We start from the raw sequence: 20,611 nt of genomic DNA on the forward strand, positions 1-20,611 counted from the left end.
TGGCTGCCAGTTCACAGTACCGTATTAAGGAGCTGTGGCAGACAGTTGTCTGCGGTCAGCGTATATGTGCATCCATAGGTCCATGGTATTCGAACTTGTATTTATGGTTCATTAATGTAAAGCCTTTATTAGGGTAACCACTCTAAGGGAATGCTCTAAGCTCGGCTTGTGCTACTGACAAATTTCCTGTAAAAAAAATATACACACACGTTTGCAAAGTTAGACAATATAAGGCTCCCATAATACTTGCAGAGGTTTGAAATCAAGATTGGTGAGTCTGCTTTCAAAATAAAATGTACACAAACTATATGCAACTAAAAGAAAAAAAAGTTTTACTGACATGAAAAGTATTTGGTACCTCTTCTTTGAAGCATCATTTAGTTAAACCTTGCTTAATAAATGCTAATATTTACAAAAATATAAATTCTATAAAACCAATGTAAAAATTGTTTTTGCAAGATTATGGGAAACATGAAAATAACCCAGGATAAGCATCGACAATGCGTCTGGCATTGGTGGTAGTCAACCTTTTGGTTTTGTCAATCCGTGCTTTGTTTGGTATTGTTTTGGTAAAAATGTATTGTTGTGGGAGTTACAGGGCCCTCAACAACATAGCAAAAATATTGGCTAAAAGCAAAAATATATTTTGGTCTCAAAAAAACACATAGTTGTTCCTGGCACTGAAAGAAACGACTTTATGTGCTGATATGCTCCGGGAAGTAAAGTAGAATGCCATCTCACAGTGAAGTCAGCCAAATATGTGATAGACAGAATTGTATTGAAAACGAAAGGTCGTGGTTAACGCCAGACCTAATTAGGGGCTATTACCCACATGCATCAAGCATTTTTGGAGTCGCAAACAGTGCAATTCCTTAAAATCGGCCTTTTGCGATTCCAAAAATGCTTTTTGAGATGCATCATTGGTTGTAGTTGAAAATCGCTAATTTTGCGATTTTCTAAAATGCGATTGCATTTAAGGAATCACAATTTTGCAATTCCTTAAATGCAATGCATCATTCTTTAAAAAATTGCGATCTTGTAGATTGCAAGTGCAAATTACCACGAGGTAGAACCTCGTGGTAATTTGCGAAAAATGTTTAAAATGCTCTAATTTGCATTTTAAACACTGTCATGTTACAGACACACATGTCCTTAGGACATGTGTGTGTGAAACATCCATTTTAAAATACCCTTCAGGGGTGCAGGGGGGGGTCCTTTGGACCCCCCCCTGCACCCATGGAATGCATCAACATTTGCGAATTCAAAATTGCGAATTCGCAATTTCCATTGATTCCTATGGGCCTTTTGGCCCATAGGAATCAATGGGAATTGCGAATTCGCAATTTTGAATTCGCATAATTTTTGCGATTCGGTAAAAATTGCGATTTTTACCGAATCGCAAATATTATGCACTTTCAATAATGCATCCCGTTTTGCAATTCCTTATTTGCGATTCGGTAAAAATCGCAAATTTGGAAACGCAAAACGGGAGTTTGATGCATGTGGGTGTAAATTCTTAAAGACACAAAAGTGTACCCATGGTATATGTCCTTTATTAGGTCAGATTTATGACTTTTATGAATTCAGAGCATGAAGAACAAAAGTAGGCCTGGAAACCATACTCCTAGACAATGTTTGTGAACTGCATTTTAGCATGAACTAATATACATGTGTGGTTACTTATTTAAAAATCCGCTGAGCGCTTTTAAGCTCACTTTCCCTACAACCTCTAAAAATTTATTTGCAAATTCACTTTCCCTGCTACCCCTTTTTTCCCAACCTGGATACAGCTATACTTCTACCCTTGTCAGAAGGAAATTTCCCAACCTGGGTAGAAACCCTTAAAAATGAAAGTTAGTGGAGTTGCATGGACTCAAAAGGAAGATCAAACCTTGGAGCAACCACTTTTGCTACTCGAGGGGAAAGAAGGCAAGATTGGGTAGCTACTAGTATCCAAACCCTGCTATATGAGCCCTGACATAATCAGAGAGGCTATTATCGCAACTCTAATATAAAGAGAATGGAACAGCAATTTGTCACCTTATTGCTAAGCACCAAACAACAAATAGATTTTGAACTCTCCTATCCCATAGACAAGTAGATATTTTATAAAATTCCACATCTCTGGAGTGGGAAGTGGCTCCAGAGGAGTATTTACCATTTCAACTTATGCTGCTGACTGTTTGCTGTATCATGATCATTCTCCCCCATAGAATGATCGCTTTGAAATGCATAAGGATTATTTTACATCTGAAAAATATACTTAACCATCCTACTTTTGTCACACTCACGTCTTTATCCCCTTAATACGGTCTATACAGAAAATAAATGCTTTTTTGTTAATATTTTTTAAAAACATTAGCAAAACCCATAGGCAGATTTTAATATGCTAAGCAGTATTTGTGAACTTCTTGGTTTGCACAATAAATCCAGACATATTTGCTTTGTCAGTTATTATTGTTCTCAGTTTCCTGTCTCGGTGACACTGACCTATTCCCTCACCCAGCCCCGCTTAGGTGTTTTAAGAGTCCATATGTCCTTTGCTAGGCGTTCATTCCTCCTAGCTCTCAAACTGAATGCAAGAGAGCACCTTAGTGACCACTGTTTCTCTATTAAATCATTTTCTCATCAAGTCTTCAGTTTAGTCAATAAGATACACTCTTGCCGAGTTCAGCATATGTCAGCTGATGGTCACAGGTTATAAGCCTTGCGGGGCTGAATCATCCTTCCAGCTTAGATAAATTGAGTGGCATTACATTCATTAATGGTAATTGCATGTTTTAAAGGGTTTCTAAACTTAAAAAATAATGTAGTAAGTGCAATATAAAATCAATTTATTAATTGGTTATTGTTACCCCATTTAGCTGTTAAAGACTGAAGCACAGTCGCAACCATAATGTGTGCTTGTGTGTATGCACGATGATATACATTTAAAGACTGCCATCAGCGGTTAAATATTTGTGCCCAGCTTTTGCGTATATATAAATAAGACCATTTTGGAGCCATTGCAGTGGTAGGCATTAGGTGAGCCTGTTCTATTCCAGCACGTCAGTTGTGATCACTTTTAACTTTCTTGGGTTAGTTAGGAGCCAATGTTCGGTCAGATGTTTCGACCGATCAAAGCATTCTTGCGTATATTTATTTAGGTTGGAACTTGTATAGAGGTTAAGCAAGACCTTCTGTCTTTATCGAATTTGTGCTCAATCCCATTTTCAAATGAGGACTTGTCGACCGTGTATGAGCCACTGTAACCTGGCACAGTGCTAGTGTTTCCTCCTACCTGGATATGTGTGTTACAGTACCCACTCTGGGGGAGCTCTTCTAATGTCACACAGCACTTTGGCTCTTGGGTATGCACCAGGTGTCTGTCTGGGGTGTGAGCCTCAGTGTTCCAGCACAGCACTTGGGCAGGTACCAAGGAAGCAGTGCTAAGTGGGTGGTGAGCTTTTCAGTCCTGGTGCAATACTTGTGCTCTCTTCTGTACTTTTGCTATTCAAAATCCATCATTGTAATCTTAAATTGGGCCACTAAACTTCATTAAGGGTCAGCGTTGTGGCATACTATTAGTGCAGATCATCAACAGGGTATATACTGGTGATGGAATTCTTGTCTGCTAGCCCTTACCGCACTCCACAGCATCATCGACCATCTCATTACAGAGAACTCCAGTGGCGTCTGGTGCAAAGGGGTGATAGACAAGGCCTAGGTGGGGATGTGCCATTGGAGCAATGATGATTAACTCCTCTACCTTGCTGGAGACTGCTTATGATTTGCCTGACTTCGAGGCAGTATATATATGAAGGGGACCCCAGTAGTCCAACCAGGGGTAATGTATATGGTAGGAGCAAACAATGGTCTAAGGGAGGCCTATGTGGTCCTCGGGTAGCACAAGGCTACTAGTTAATTAGTGTAGTGTTAATCAGAAGGAACACTTTCACAGGAATGTATGCTGGGACAAAAGGTTTTATGGAATGAAATCACATTTATTGACCGCATAAATAGAGTACCATTCAGTTAATTTTGGAAAAAGTTTTAAAGCTCACACAAAAGAAGTGAAGGTGTGTGAAGTGAAAAGGGTGCTTGAGTGACATTTAACATTTACATTGCATTGACAACATTTATACACAACTCCAAATTAAACAGATACATTGGAGGAGTTTTGGTTGTGAGGTCGACGGTGTTTCAATCTTGTTAAATAAAGATCATTATCCGGACGAGAGTGTGAGCAAGGAGAATCTCGGTCGTAGAACCAGCAAGCAGTGGATTTAATGACTGGGGCTCCACTTAGGGGTAAGTAAAAATTTCGAGGCAAGGCGGTCCAAGGGCAATTTGAAAAGGCTGCGGAGGCTGTTGCAGGCGGGCGAGAGAAGTTGGCAGAGGGAGTAATCCTCAGGTGATGGCCACGGGTTAGGGCAGAATTAAAAAAAAGTCACGATGCCGGAATAATTTCTTAAGGAGCCTGTATGAGGGACAATTTTCGAACCAGGAATGAATCCGGCTCGGTAGACTCAATCCGCCGAGTTGGTGTATTGCTGGGGAATTAGTCGAGGCTGGGCATGGACTATCTCACTGAATGAGGTAGTGGTCTCCTCAAACAGTGACATGAACCAGTTTGCGATGGTGGGACATATTTGATTAAAACTAAAACTGACGTAGATACCGGAGCTAATGTTGTCTTTATTGCAATATGCATTTAATGGTCTCTTTCACCCCAGGAGTTTATGAAGGCGACTGTGGACCTGGCCGACCTGTTGGGCCTCCATCTTGTGATGTCAAAGAATGCTGGGAAGGGTGAATATAAAATCATGGTGGCAGCCATGGGATGGGCCACTGCTGAGCTGATCATGTCCAGGTGAGACACAGTGAAGCCTGAGGATCTATGCTTGGATTGTGCGTACCTCTCTGGTTAATACTTGCTATCCAGTTACAGATGCACTGTTGCAGCACCTCTTTCTGAACTATTTCTATTAGATAAATAGTGTGTGTGTAATGTCCTGTGTTTCTTTTTATTCCTCCATTTATTACCATCTAACCACGTGCCTGTTTTTCGCAGGTTCGCTGTAAATCCACCTAATTTCTTGTCCCTCTTCTATTTTGTATTGCAGATGCCTCCCTCTCTGGGTTGGAGCTCGTGGAATTGAATTTGATTGGAAATATATACAAATGAGCATTGATTCAAACATCAGCTTGGTATGACGAAGAAGAATTACTACCACATTATTGATTTCATTCCTCCCTGCAGCTGTAGTGGGAGGTTTCTGCAAGAATCCTGAAGTATTCTTTAAATATAGTCGGAGTTTATTGTGGGACAGTTTCTTTTAAACACGAGTAATTACCACAGATGTGATCTATAAATATTGAATGGATAAAATGCATAAAACCCAAACTATCCCATGTCAGAAGATCATCGATCATTGCAGGCCATTGAAGGCACTTCCACCAAGCTGAGCCCTGTTAGTGTTGTCTTCGAAATCTTGCAGTTTGACCTTTTTTTCTAGTATAGTGCTGCCCATGCTATAGGAATCCAGCAGTAAGGGCTTTCCTCATCCCAGCCATATCTGTGCTTTAGACCTTGCAGAATGATCTGTCTCTGTCAATAGCCTGCTGGCTCTACAGAGCAGTGTGTGTCCATCGTCCAGTGCCATGTCAGTTCTCCAGGATGCCAGTCAAGTTATCTTGCTCGCAGCAGATACCCTCTCACATTCCCTCCCCCAGAAACACGTTTAGTACAGAACTCCCTCAGTGTTCTCGGGGTCGTCTTTTTCTTCCTCCAGTGTTTAGTTGGGCAGTTGTGCTGAGTAGGATTTGCCTGTGAACAGTATTTTGCCTCCTTTTTAATCATATGATTCGCTGTTTCCAGGTTCATTACATCGCAATGGCCGCTCTCGTCTGGATGTTCACGAGATATGACTTGCCCAAGCATTACCGACTGCCGGTGACCTTCCTGCTAGGCGTGAGCGTCTATAAAGCATTCCTGATGGAGTGAGTGCTTGTTTCCCTCTTTGGTGATAGAACTGTTCCTATGATATTGCTGTTCTGAGAGTTTGGTTCATGACCTCTGAAATTTTCCCACTGCAATTTTCCCACTTCCTCTGTTTATGTGGGGTGATGAGGAGGTGAGGGAATGAGGAGGTAACCTCTTGTGAGATCGTCTAGTTTGTGAGCGTACCTGAAGTCGTGGTGGAGTCGTAGGTGGAGTCGTTATTGCTCAACAGTACATTTGCTCTCCTTCACAGGTGTGTTGGCGATATATTTACCCATTCTAGAGTACGTGTGCATTATCTGCGCTTCTCATTTAGTATTCAGCGTTCTCCTTATTAGGCTATTTTGTCTCTGTGATAGAACATTTATTGCCCATAATATGTTTGAATATTTTCCATCTGTTCTGGTCATTAACTGCCTTTAGAGTTGTGGCGAGAAGTGGTTGGAGATACTACTGTGTAATCTTGTGTTACTTGACTGTCCACTTTCTCACAGTACTAAATTGTCCACCTCTCCCCACAGGTCTTTTGTTCACGTATTCCTCCTGGGAAGCTGGACCGCTCTGCTGGTGAAGGCCATGATTACGGCCTTTCTTTCCCTGAGCTCACTCACTCTCTTTGTAACACTTGTTCACAACAACTAACTTGCTGGGTCAGCTTTTTAAATGGACAAGAATTCGCCAACCTGAGACGTAGAAGCCAGCGTAAGAAAAAGGGATTCCAGGTCAAATTAAGAGTCTACTTATGGCGCTGATCTTGGAATCTCCTGGAACTGGATCAGAAACCTTGGATCTTGGATCTCCTAACTTGAAAGGACACCTCATGAGTCCAGCTGCAGCCACTCAAGCTTCCAACACCCATTGTGATAAGTGTGTACACTGGAGATGTAGCACCAATGAGTTCCAGTATTCTTGAATAAGGGTGACTGGTGTATTCACTATTCAGAGTACTCTCTGAGCTGATGGTAATGGACTTTTCGGAGTTTTCGAACAGGTTTTGTACAATTTTCCAACTCGGAAAGAATAAATGTCGTATTTTCTTTCTGCATTGCAGAGGAACAGTTCTTCTTTCTTTGTCTTTGAAAAGCAAACGCCCACTGGTGACTAGTGAGTTCTAAGAGCTATGCCATTTTTCCATACTCCCACTTCTCATTACTTATCTTATTTACGACCTGACTAGTAACACATTGACTATTGTGTAGACACACTAAAATATCAAACCACAGCATTTCTGAAGAACCCACAAGGATGGGAGCAGGACGGTTGGTGTTGCGGGTGAAGGAGGTGTCTAATCTTCTCGTAATCTAGATATTTTGGGTTCTTTTTCACTTGACTTCAGCGTTTTTAATCAATAGGGCAAAACAGTAGAGAGGTAAAGGAGACGTTGGCAGGTTTAGTGGTGCAGAGTGCAGCCCAGAGACACCATCTTAAAATAAACCTAGTTTAGAGACCACACATAGACAAGTTCCTAACTCAGTCTCTTTATCAGAAATCTGATGAGCAGACAAGCAAGGACTTAGCTGTGTAAGGTCATGGCTAGGGAGAGTACAGGCGGTAATATTTATGCATTTGTTTAGCTGGTATGCAAGCAAAAAAGCTCATTCAAAAGGAGCAGTGAGAAAACATGCAGTGTTACAGGTAGCAGGCAGATAAAGAGTGGGCAGTTTAGAGGATGGCTCCCCAAAGGACTTCAAAGTTGGGAGTGAGCAGGAATGTTTTGACAACACAATGCTTTATGGCTCTTGTTTAAGAAAACTGATTTGCATAATCTTACACATTTCTGCCACGGTTTAACATTTAGTAACAGAGGTAAGCATCTTATCATAAGGGTGTAGTCTTGACCACTGCATGCTGGGGCTATAACGAATCGTGGATAAGCGTGATGAGTGCCTGTTCAAAGCACGTGGCTGGAACCTGACTCTGAGTTGAGTGGTTGGTGTAACCAAAGGATATACTATCAGTACAGAATCAGAAATAGACAACACGTGAGTAAAGCTACATACAATTGTATCTTTATTTGTTATAGCTTACTTGAGTAAATCATAAAGCAACATTAATACTTGACACTATTTGTATTCAATGCAAAATCAGCTGCTGGAGCCGGTTTTGGGACCGTGGTGGTTTTACAAAGCTCACTGTGTGGTTTCTTCTTTTGTCGACACCTTCATCCAAGTGACTCCTATTAGACAACTTCACTCAACGTTGATGAAGCATTTCTGCTCCCAACAGTATAACGCACAACGATGCATGCTGTCCCTTGAGTGAATGTGAGTGGTATTGAAGGATGAATCAACCATATGTCTGGACATGTCCTACAGTTTCACAGTTTTTGAGGACTCAAGCATAGCTGATGTGCAGGGGAAGCAGTGGCCAGGTGTACTTCTGACCCCACGTGTTTGAGAGGATCGGATGGACAGAAAGGGTAGAAGACTACCATTTCTGCTCCGCAGTGTTATGAGTTGTTGATGGACAGCTATATTCTAGCTCAAGATGCAGGTGTCTAGGCAGCTGTGCACAAGCTGTAACCACAGGGGCTTAGCCCCTTCACATTAGGAGGAGGTCACTAAGATAATGAGCTACAATCCAAAATCTGCACTAACCTATATATAATTGCTCAAACTGCTGAGTTAAAACCATCAATGCCTGTTAGATCAATTGTGAGATGATGGTATTTCTGAATCCCAGCTGTGAGCACCAATCATAAATACACCAGAAGTAATGCATCCCAGGTCCTGGCTCTGTCCACCAGTTCTACATTCTACCAGTGTCAGGATTAGACAACCGGAAGCTTAAACTTCACCCACCAACTTCACCAACTCAAAGACAAAACCCAAGAGGCCCAGATTTTGAGGCCAGATTTGTGTGGTGTAATCTTGTTACTGGCTTGGCTTTTGTCTTTATTCTTACTTATTGCACTTTTTAGTGACATCATTTGATGCGAGTCCATGCGGAAAGGATGATAAACTGCTGACCTAATGTTATGAAACATTGAGATATCACATCTTTTTGTTTAAAAAAAATTAAGATAGCAATATTTTTTATATGGAACAGGAAAGAGCATGTCACACATTAGAATGAAATAGACCTGTAGCAACTGAGACAAGAACAAATATTAAATATCAATAAAGAAAAAACATAAACGTGTAACACAGGAAATTCCAATGTGTTTTGCACAATCTACTGATGTTCAAGTTAAAAAGCAGAGGCCGTACATCCACCCGTCTGTCATAAGATGTGCAAGAAGTGGCTGCACAGACCACATGTTTGAATTGATGTCCTTTGGATGCATGAAGTCAGTCTTTCTTGGTGGCTCTTCGCATAATGGAGGGTCATAGAGACTGGCATTGGATCGCTCTTCAGTAGTACAGTTCCTTATCCCACCAACCTGCAGATGAGAAAATGAATATTATGGGAGGAGTATCAAGGATAGGTTGGACAAGTTTGGAGCTTTAACAGAGTCTCTGTGATTTCTGTAGGACTAGAGATTCCTGAGGTACAATGCGAGGAAGCCATAGCACCCTTGAAGCAGGTTATCGCTCTGTTATATTGAAAGACTCCAAGCAGCACTCGTGCATCATCTGCAGACAGAAATAAATGCAGCAATAATCTGGTGAAATCCTAATGCAGAGCCTAGATTGTGGATTTTGAAAAGAGACAGGCAATCAAAGTAACAATAGTGACCACGTTGGAGCGAGTGGCTGTTGCATCTCCTCACTATATAAGGAGGACTGTGAGCATCATCTCAAGGATCTTCTCTTGTCCGATTCACCTCTTCACCCACGCCCCCGCCCCCTCTTCCAAGTCTTGCTTTCAATCATACAGCCATAAGTGGATCTTGTGGCACCAATAGTGCAGCCAGTGATGCTGCGGGTAAGATCAGATCAGCCCTGGTAACCCTCCTACAAATCTACTGAAACAGGCATGATGATGTTTGCATGCGGTCTGGAGGTTTAACTGGAGTAGATATGGTTTTACTGCAGTCTGACTGGCCTATCGGGCAATCAGGCAGTGCCTGATCGGCTAGTTTCACCGACCAGTGTGTCAGATTCTTTTTTGGGCTGTTTATGGACCTGTCTTGTGACCATGTGGGCCGGTTTTCACTGTTGATTTCACTGTTAATACCACAAACATTGCCTGCAGCAAACGCAAATGTATACAATCTTCCATAATTTGTAAATTAGACATACAGCTGTATTTACAAGTTCAAAACTGCTTTGATTTGCAAATGTATGCCAATTGCTTTAGTTAACTCGTTCATTATAGGAACCACTTACATGTTGATGCCCAGGCCACATTTTTGTCCCAGTCTGACCCTGCTTTACTGTGGTGTTGCCTGATCCACAAGAGAGCCTGAGTGGACAGTGTGGGATGATATGAAAGGCCCATACCTGAGATGAATTAATCTACATGGACCTCATTAAATTCTGGAAAAGGCCATTGTCGAAGAATGAGATCCTAGTTCAAAGTGCATCAAAATCGAGCACCACTTCCCTTTCTGTTAAAAACATGCACCTATATCTAGGTGTTACCTTTTGGCCAACTTAATTCCCCCCCCCCCCCCCCCCCCCATTTGTTTAGCCCTTAGAACGTGAGATGGTGCAGCTTTGGGCAAGTGTGCTGATTAGGAACTTACTGCCAGGGTGTCTGCGCACTCCCAGTTTGCGTATTTCATCGTATACGAAGATCAGGATTCCATAGGGAATGGGTACAAGCCACCATTGGAACCTATGAGAAGAATAAAGTGCAATTAGCTCAAATTGTTCCTGTGCAATGAATGATGGAAATGTTTGCAAGAGAAGAGATTTAGCAAAATCAACCATTCATACTAATATTATTAATTCTCTAAAGAGTTCCTCCGAATATCAATCCTTCTCTTAAATCACACGTTCATCCTAATATTCATTTGATTTGACGACACATTCATTTTAGGAATATGAAACTGTATACCTTTACTTGTTTGAAGGAAGGGAAGAAAGTGCTGTAAAATATTTGTCATTAGAAGCTTGATTCTTATGTGTTTGTACAGCACACTGTCACTTGCAAGGGTATCTTGGCACTGCGCAGGTGTGTGTATCCCAAGCCCCTTCCTATGGTAAGTTGGTCAATTGAAAAGCCAGGTCTTTTCACTTCTTTCAGATTTCAAGAAGATGGGAGGAGGAGGAGACTGAAATGTAGTGGGAGACCTTTCCTCGCTTAAGGACTGATGTAAGAGAACGCCTATCCCCCAGATCAGGTTCTGTGTATGTGAGAGAAATGTGTAATGAGTAGGAGTACTCTGGTGCGGACTTGTCTGGTGGAAGGAGATTCGAATGTTCAGGTAGATGGGGCCCTGAATGTATGTGTGAGGAGTTTCAATTGAATGTGTTTATTTATCTGAAGCCAGTGAAGTTCAGTGAGGTATGGCGTGATGTGAGTTCAATGGGACTTTGAGGATGAGTCTGGCTACTTTGGTTTGTAGTCTTCAAGTGAGTTGCTTAGTGATCCAGGCATAGAGGGTGTACCCAAAGTTCAACGATCTGGTGACTAGGACGTGAGTGACTGTTTTTCTAGTGTGGCTTAGGAACCATTTTAAGATCTTCCTTAGCATCTTCAAGGTGCGGAAGCAGGACCAAGTGACAGTGTTGATTTTTGCAGGCATATCCAGTTTGCTATTGAATATTTTGAAGTTTCTGGCATGGGTTCTGGGTGTGGGCCAGAGTTCGGCCGTCCACCAGTGGGAGTCCCATGGTGATCTGTTCTTGCCAAAGATCCCTACTTCAGTCTTGTCGATACTGAACGTGAGGCAGTTGATTTATATTCAGATAGCAACTTCCGTCATGCTGGTGGTGAACCTATCTTTTGTATTGAGGGTCTTGTCCGAGAGGGAGATTATAAGCTGTGTTTTGTGGGCATAGAAGAGGATATTGATGTTGTGTGCCCAGATGATGTTGGCCAGAGGGAACATGTATGCTTTGAAGAGTGTTGCACTGAGCAATGGACTCCAAGGAGTAAGGTGCCACGCTGGAAGTTTGTGTTCTATCCATTAAGAAGGAGCAGTTACAGGAAAGAGCGGATTCTTGGGGATGCCAATCTTGTGCAGGTGCCTGATGAGTGGTCCGTGAAAATTAGGGCAGCCGTGTCTCCTCTGTCATGGATCATGCAGATCTCATCTGTGGCGGCAAGGAGTGTTGTTTCTTTAATATGAAGGTCTGAATCTGGACTGCATTGGATCAAGGAGTTGGAGGCCGATTAGGCATTGTTTAATTAGTTTCTCTAAGACCTTTGTCAGTTATTTCGGGAGGGAGATGGGTCTGTAGTTGGAAAGCGGTAGCATGTTTCCAGATGTTATGGAATGTGGCAGAGTTGATGGAGGCGTTGATAGGTGTCAGAGTTTCAATGGTCCTTTGGTGAAGGTGTGGTGGCGTGAAGGCCGGATGGAGCCGCCAAGTAGATAGCCTTCATGGTGGCAGCTATTTTGACAGTGCTGATGGCAGTCCACGATGTCAGGGTTCCTTCATCAGGTGTGATGGAAAACTGAATTGTGACTGACTGGGTCCAGTTGAGGGTCTAAGTTGCTGTTTGCTGTATATTGAAGTGATTTTTTTTTTTTAACAGAAGAATTCCAAGTGCTTGTTGCAAAGGTCTTGCAAGCGGGTGATATTGCTAGTGGTGGCAGGAGGTGTAGTGAAGCCTTTGGTGATGGCTTACATTTCCTTGCTGCTATTAGTGCTGGTGTCCATGCGAACTGCTAGAACTGTGCGGTTAGTGTTCCGTATCTGCTGGTCGTACCGTCTTAGGACTGATTTAAAGATGTCTTTACTTCTGGTTTCTTGGCTTGTTCTCCATTTGCGCTCCATTTGCTTGCAGTGGCGTTTCGGCTGCCTGGGTTCCTCTGTCTACTAGCTTGCCTGTAGTCAGGCTCCCGCTGTCTGATTGCTCGTGAGGAGAGCCATGGCGTGGGCTCATGCACCGCTCTAATTGTTGAGGTTCTTTATGGCTTTCAGCAAGTTGTTGGTCTGCTCGCACCGTTGCTTGGATGAGACAGAAGCCTGCTCCTCTCCTGAGATGCTGTTTCAGCTGTGGTGGGCAGTTCCAATGGTAGAGGGTCTTTGGTGGATTAAGGATGAGTATGCTGAAACTAGCGAGAGTGTCGTCTGTCCAGGTCATAGTTGCCATTTTGTTGATTGTGATGTTGCTGATTTAAGAGAAAATTGTGTTCTATAGGTATCCGGCAATATAAGTAAATTTTGGTGTGTATATTTAATTTGCACCAAGGTAGTAATATGCAGCATATTTCACCCCTGCTATTTGACCGTTTCTTTATTTTATATTGTATTGTAATTGCATTTATATAGCTAACCTCTTTTTATCGATTTTGAGCAAGGAGTAAGCACGAGACAAATGCACATCTGATCATGCATCACAGCAATCTCTTGGGCGACTGTACTGTCAATGGAAACCTTCTAACACATCAGTACTAGACCGATACCTTCACCTCCCACAGCAGCCCACAGCATGTCCAACTTCCTTTGGCTCCTGCACTGTTTCTTTTTGCACTGATCAGTACTGTTTTGAGATGCAGAGTGTTACTATTTGTATTTTGTTATTTCACTTGTAAGCAATATACAAGCACTGCTTTTTCTGCAGTAAAACTAGGCGTTGCAATAGTAAACCAGCAATGAATGTGTTATACATAGTGAAAAGCAGGTCGGGGCAAATAAGCACATAAGGGGTAAAAAAGGAGCATGGCAGGCAATTTTTATGATAACCTGCCTCCTGTGTTCTCAATTATTGATTAGAGCTTAATCTAACTATCTGTAGCAGTTAATATTTTGGGGGAAACTGGCAGTGGTGATTCGTTCTTAATTTCAACAAATTGACTCTAAAACATTATTAATTGCTGATGATTTAATGATACCGTTTAACTTTGGTAAGGATTTAACATGCTTTAACCAATAATATTCTACACATATTTTATGTATGTTATACACAGAATGTTAGCCACAGGCTCCACCCTACCACACTGTGCACCTGCAAGAGCTCACATCACTCATTTGCGTATCTGGTTAGATACCTGGACTAATCTGGGCTCCCATAAAACCGAAATGGTAGTAGTGTTTATAAAGTTCATGACTAAATGAATATTGCAAGAAAGAACTCAACGGAATTTGCATACGTTGCTAATAATTTTTTAGCTTTCTGTGCTCTTAAACCTCTAAATCTAAAGTGTTAATATGAAATGTGACATTAAAAGTGCCAAACCCCTATTCAGTCTAGCTAAAAAATAGGAGAACTTGTTCGGTGAGCCTCATGGATCCAGTTGGTTTCATAAACTGACACACCATGCAGTTCCCTTAAGTACCAGGTCTACTATGGCAGTGTGTTTTTTCAAACCCGAAATATTTCAGCTTTTACTTTTTTTTTATATAGGTGCCCCTCCCTCCCTGTTTTCCCCCCAAACTAAAGTTTTTCAAAAACCATAAGAAAACAAGCGTTGGCAAAGCCGAAAGGCTGTCTCCCAAATCTATTGGCTATGCCAAGGGTTATTGTTTCTAATTTTGCAAGATAAGATACCTCAAAAGAGTGATGGAACATATCTGTTATTGTCCTATTTGGAGGTTTTGTCTAATTATTAGTGGTCACACTTCCTTTTGTACTCATGGGGTGATATTGAGCAGCTTTACATTTTGCTGCATGGACCTCGACTGAAATAGATAAAGAGAAGGGATAGGTGTAGTATTTTGGAAAGGTTCAATTAAGAGTAAACAATAGATTAGAGCCAATATTAGGGAAAGATTTAAGGTTAGGGAAATGATAGGGGAGCAGTGTAGGGTATGGGTAAAGGAAAGGTTTGAGGTCATGGTAAAGATAGGTGGTTAAGGGGGCATATACTTTCTCTGCAGAAATCTGGGGTTGACCTCATGTTCAGGTGTTCAAATCCTGATCACGTAACTCATACTTTTTAGTGAGATCTATAAAATGAGCATTGGTTAACAAACATCTGGCTTTAAGCACCAAGATCTCCCACGGGGTGATCCTATGCTTTATAATTGGAAATGATTGGACGGTTTAGACGTATGATAATGGATGGATTAGGGTAATGGGGAAGGAAAGTATGATTGTAAACACAATGGTGAGGGTTGGAGTGAAGGTTAGGGGAACTGGGCACGGAAAAGGGACGATCGAGGTGCATGGCGTTGAGATCATGGTAGAACACCTATTAATGATAGGCAGACATAATGGCAGATGAGATAGCAACAGAGATCCCTACGTAACAAGCTTGATCTAAGGTGGTCTAAACACGCATGCTTTAGGAGCGTGTTCTCGTTTTTGGTAGAGAACTGTACACTGGCCCATGGGAGCCCAGGCCTGTGCTGTGCCACACCATGCACATGGAAATCGAGAGGGTCCTATTCGCGGCCAGATAACCAGACCTCATGTTTGGTTGCTATACATATACTGGTCTGCCCTTGTGTTTCAGGCTTCTGTGCATACCTGAGCTGTGCTGGCTGCAGGTAAACAGACCTGACATCCACCTGCTATATATGTACTGCCCCTACTCTTGTGTTTCAGGTTTCTTTTGTCAGAGCTGGGCAGCTCTGTCTGCATCCTGCTAGAATGGAAGGCACAGGGTGCAGCACTACCCAGTTCCAACAGGCGGCAGTAGCATGAAGAGATTGTTCACTTGATTACTTCTGTAGACCCATGTCTAGGGTACAAATCTGATGACCTCATCATCTCATGGTATCTTAATCCACCTTCCCAATAGCTGCCTTGAACCCAAATATCAGCTATTACTGTGTAGTGTTTACCAGGAGCAATTTAAAATAAACCGAGAAGCTGTTAAGCTGCAGATGAGCTCAAAGGTTAACAGGCTAATATCTGACTTGCAAGGTAGTGGCTGCCTGCAAGTGGCAAAGTTTGGGGACTGCTATAATACTCACCGGATGGGCATGAAGTTGAAAATATTTGGCATCCCAGGGCAGTAACATAGGAAGTTGCCGAGGAGGATCTGGAAAATAATGGCTATCACCAGCACTTTGTTTCTGAAAGAGAGTAAAGAGAAGGCGTGAGCATTTGGACCAGTGCTAAGAAACATGGGATCTACATTCACCAACCGGGTTGAAAGACTGCTTACCAAATTACAGTTTAAACAGCAGAGTGCATTGGGATTGAAAGGGGTTGCTTTGCTTAACTGCTAATGGACAATTTCACAGGAAGCAAAGTTCTTCAGAAATGCTCAGAGGGTGTGCTAGGTAGCTGTGCATGTCCTTCAGAGGAGAGAGAATAATAATTCAGCCATGAATGGCACCAATACCTGAAGAACCCCTGTGTGAAGACAGAGATACGCCGAGTCTTGCGAATGAGTACATCAGAAATCTGGCACATCTCAATACTGATGAAGAAGACAGTGTAGCAGGTATACTGCTGGTAGAGACGCTGGCTGAAGGTCTGAAAGAGACATCGCAGAACATGATCAATCTCATATCGAACGCAGTATAGGAGGAAATGGTGTTGACGTCAATCTTATAATACCTCAAAGGATTTACAAATGCTTAAGTCCTGGATAATGCCTAGAATGTTATCCTGGTATTAGCATCTAAACAATATCTACGCAGTGATTATTGGTCCATCATACATAAACAATGAACCCCCATTTCTAGGCTGTTTCTCCTGGGGCCGTGCCTGGTTTCCAGGATCCGAGACATGATATACGGAGATTTGCTCACCCATTCCTGGCCATAGCTGTCTTCCAGGTCCTGTAATTTTGTGTTTTCCCATTGTGCTCGAAGCCCCAAACAGTACTCTGGGTACCATCCCTCTTGGGCCATGACGGTAAAATAGTCTGCGAAGCCAGCAAAAGATTGGATGACACCTGAGAGAAACGGAAACACACATGGTCATTACAGGAACCTTTTTCAACGAATCTTGCAACCATTGCAAGGAGATATTTATAGTTGTTCTGATGAAGAGTGGGAGAGGTACATTCGGGTACACCACAAACATTAATAAGATCACACCTTTAGAACAATCGCTCCTGCCCCCCCTTAGTGTTATCAGTCTAGCACCCAACACTCCTGTCACGAGGTACCATGTATCTCTTGGATCTGTAATTCAAATATTTGTGCTCTGAAACCAAATCAGTAGCTAAGATATTTGAAAGCTGTTATTTTTGTGGGAAAAAGAGAAAAAATACTTATCACGGCAATCAGCGTCATCACTAGTTTAGGCAATTTTGAGATTAGTGGGGTGAACAGTGGCTCTTGGCCACAACACGGCTGATGGAAAACCACTGTGGTACCCTTAAGGGATATTGACTGAACTTCTTCTGGCTCCCTCTACATTTTTACTTATTTTTAAAAGGAGAATACATTTATTCAAGCATTTTTTTAACATAATCACACGGTATTTCAACACAATATACATGTCTATAGTATAGGGACAAAATGGCTAAAAGGATGTGTTCCCTACACATAACTTGGAGGCCAGTATGAACTTTAGACCCCCAAAGGCATAGATGAATGGAGAAGGTGGTAAATGTTCTACTGTATTTTTTCCATATAACCGTTGAATTGCTATAGGGGGTGGGTGGAAAGGTCGAAAGCAGGTGAAATAAGTGGGGTTTTATATGTTCACGAACAGATGAGGATTAGTCTGAGGAGCACAGGAAAAAAAAGTCAGCAAACTCATTTTGTAGATCGATTTTGTTTCTGTTTGAGAGACTTCATTAGAAGTGAGGAGTTTGTTTTTTGGGATAAACTTATTTGTTGCTCGAGAAGTTCTGCATTAACTTTTTTGAGATCTTTTTGATCATTTCTTGAAGCTTCGACTCGGTCAGTGCCGATAGGGATGCTAGGTTTTAAGCCTTGTGGGGACTGCGACCGACTGATGTCGGTGCCTCCACTGTCTCGGCGGCGATCATGACGACTAGACCTGCTCAGACTGTCGGGCCTTAACCTCGAAGGCTAGGCGGGAGGGGTCCCGCAAGTGGCTTGCGCTCCGGCAGTCGGCCCCAAGCCGTGAGAGGTCCCGGTCCAGACGGAGGTCGAGGGACGGGTCGCGGGGGCGGAGCCATCATAGCTCCGGGAGTCGACATCACTCATCCGGGTTGAAGTCGTCGTCAGGTAACCACAAGAAGTCGAAGAGACGTCATCGCTCTTCCGACTCCCCCCGACGCTCGTGCGATGCGGCCGGGCGTTAGAGTGACACCTCCCACGCGGCTCGGTCGGAGTCGCGGGCGTCGCGACCTGCCCCATACCCTCCGGTCCCTGGGCAGCAAGCGACTCCGGAGGAGATCGAGCGCTTCCTCATGGCCATGAGGTCCCTCTCTCCTCCGACGGGCTCCGCGGCGCCTTCGGGCCTGGCAGACCCGTCTGGGGGCCCTAGCGGGTCGGGTGCTTCGGCGCCACAGGGCCCCACAGGATCCGCTTCTGGATCCGGATCGTCGCCGGTCGACCTGACTACCTCACCGGCGCCGGTTCCACAGGTGTCACCTCCGGCGGCGCTGTCCCCCATACCTCCTTCGACCCGGTTCCGGCGTCTGAGCGGCGCCGCTCTGGACGCCCCTTGGGGAGTTCTACTTCAATGAACCGGCCCCGTCCTTTGACAACCCTGATTATCAGGAGATGGGTGATGAGTATTGGGAGGGGTCTGAGGACCCTCTGACACGTGAGTGTCAGTCCCAGGAGGACTGGACAGGTGGACTTGGGGATGCCAGTGGTCTGGACACTTCGCCAGACACTGGTTTTGTCTCACCCCCTACCGTGGCTACGGAGGAGGGGGCAACCTTCAGTGTGGTGTTGACGCGGGCAGCCAAGGCCTTGGGCCTTGATCTCCCCGTCGCGGCCGTGAGGACTAACCTCCTCACTGAGGTCCTTAAACCGCAGTCAAGCTCAACAGAGCCTCTGCTGCCGTTTAATGAGGCCTTGACTGACGTTCTTTTGGGCACTTGGTCCAGGCCCGCTACAGGCCAGCCTTAAGATAGGAACGTGGCCAGTCGCCACTGCCCTGCCCCGGGCGACCCTTGTTTCCTGTCCACCCACCCCACCCCTGAGAGCGTGGTCATCCAGGACTCTAATTCCCAGACCGCATTCCCGTCGGCTCCGCCTGATCGGGAATCCAAGAGGTATGAGAATTATGGAAAGAAAATATTCTCCTCCCTTAGTTTGGGACTTCCAACACCGCATGCCTCTTGGGCCGTTACACCCACTCCCTATGGGACACGGTCGTGGACGTGCTGCCACAATGCCCGGCGGAGGTCAAGGCTAAACTCGCCCAAGCCCTTGCGGAGGGTCGAGATGCGGCACGTTTCTCCATGCGGTGTGGGCTGGATACCACCGACTCACTGGGCAGAGCGATGGCTACGACGGTGGCGATTCGTCGCCACGCCTGGTTGAGGTCCGCCAACTTTTCAACGGATGTCCAGAATACTCTCATGGACATGCCGTTTGATGGCCGTCGCCTCTTTGGCGACAAGGCAGACTATGCGCTTAAACGCTTTAAGGACTCCAGGGCTACGGCCAAGTCCTTGGGCCTCTCGGCTACGCGCCAGCAAACGGGTGCCTTTCGCTCCTTTCGTGGCCAAGGAAGGGGCGCCCCCACACGTGCTGCCAGCCCCCCACCGCAGGCTAACATCCAACGCGGTGGCGGCCGTGGAAATCGCTGTGGAGGCGGTCGGGGACAACGGCGAGGCCAGCTCACACCTTCCCCCACAGCATTCGCCTCAAACCTCTCCTAGTCCGTGCTTTCAGGCCCATGTGACGCCAGTGGGGGGCAGGGTTCGCCATCACCACTCCCACTGGCGCGCTGTCACATCGGAGAGGTGGGTGCTGCAAATCGTCCTAAGGGGCTACTCCCTCCCCTTTGAGACGACCCCTCAAGCCATGCCACCGCAATACCACCACGTATCGGGGGATCATCTGCGGCTTCTGCAGGAGGAAGTTGCGGCCCTCTTAGCCAAGGGGGCCATCGAGCGAGTTCCTGGGCCAGAAGTAATGTGTGGTTGCTACTCCCACTACTTTCTGGTACCCAAGAAGGGGAAAGGGGGCCTATGCCCTATCTTGGATCTACGGAACGTCAACGGCTTCCTCCGGAAGAAGAAGTTCAAGATGCTGACACTGGCTCAGGTCTTAGCTGCCCTGGACCCAGGAGACTGGATGGTAGCGTTGTACTTGCAGGACACTTATTTCCACATCCCCTACCTACCTACCTGCCGGCCCACCGGCGCTACCTGCGGTTCACGGTAGGCCACGAGCACTTTCAGTTTACCGTGCTCCCCTTCGGCCTTACCAGCGCCCCACGGGTGTTCACGAAAGTGATGGCGGTGGTCGCAGCTCATCTGCGCAGGTTAGGGGTTTCAGTCTTCCCCTACCTCGACGACTGGTTGTTGAAGGTGGGCTCGGCCCAGACAGTCGTCAGCCACCTCCAGATGATGGCAGACCTCCTGCACCAGCTGGGGTTCTCCATCAATGTGCCGAAGTCACACCTGTGCCCCTCTCCGAAGCTCCTTTTTCATCGGAGCAGTTCTCGACTCGGCGCAGTTTCGGATTTACCCCCCTGAACAGCGGGTTTGGGATATACAGGCTCTGATTCCGATCTTTCAGCCTTTATCCCGAGTCTCGATCAGGTTGACGCTGCAGCTTCTGGGGCTGA

The 20,611-nt window shown here is 44.7% G+C and overlaps 2 protein-coding genes across 3 annotated transcripts in view; one reads left to right on the plus strand and one right to left on the minus strand.

Moving 5' to 3' along the window:
- TMEM147 (transmembrane protein 147) overlaps positions 1 to 7,028 on the plus strand; it is a 140,360-nt gene extending 133,332 nt beyond the window's left edge. For both annotated transcript variants that reach the window (XM_086929961.1, XM_086929962.1), the window contains exons 5-8: positions 4,716 to 4,852; positions 5,106 to 5,190; positions 5,861 to 5,982; positions 6,505 to 7,028. In XM_086929961.1, the coding sequence (XP_086786087.1) occupies positions 4,716 to 4,852; positions 5,106 to 5,190; positions 5,861 to 5,982; positions 6,505 to 6,625 (465 nt within the window). In that variant the 3' untranslated portion in view covers positions 6,626 to 7,028. The remainder of the gene's footprint in view (positions 1 to 4,715; positions 4,853 to 5,105; positions 5,191 to 5,860; positions 5,983 to 6,504) is intronic.
- A 942-nt stretch (positions 7,029 to 7,970) lies between these two features.
- The window catches only part of ATP4A (ATPase H+/K+ transporting subunit alpha), a 93,322-nt gene continuing 80,681 nt past the window's right edge, over positions 7,971 to 20,611 (minus strand). Inside the window, exons 19-23 of the mRNA XM_086929960.1 lie at positions 16,690 to 16,835; positions 16,278 to 16,411; positions 15,904 to 16,005; positions 10,614 to 10,705; positions 7,971 to 9,365 (exon numbers count right to left, since the gene is read on the minus strand). Of these exons, the coding sequence (XP_086786086.1) occupies positions 9,337 to 9,365; positions 10,614 to 10,705; positions 15,904 to 16,005; positions 16,278 to 16,411; positions 16,690 to 16,835 (503 nt within the window). The 3' untranslated portion in view covers positions 7,971 to 9,336. The remainder of the gene's footprint in view (positions 9,366 to 10,613; positions 10,706 to 15,903; positions 16,006 to 16,277; positions 16,412 to 16,689; positions 16,836 to 20,611) is intronic.

The sequence above is a fragment of the Lissotriton vulgaris genome, chromosome 7 (genome assembly GCF_964263255.1).
Source record: "Lissotriton vulgaris chromosome 7, aLisVul1.2, whole genome shotgun sequence".
NCBI lineage: Eukaryota > Metazoa > Chordata > Amphibia > Caudata > Salamandridae > Lissotriton > Lissotriton vulgaris.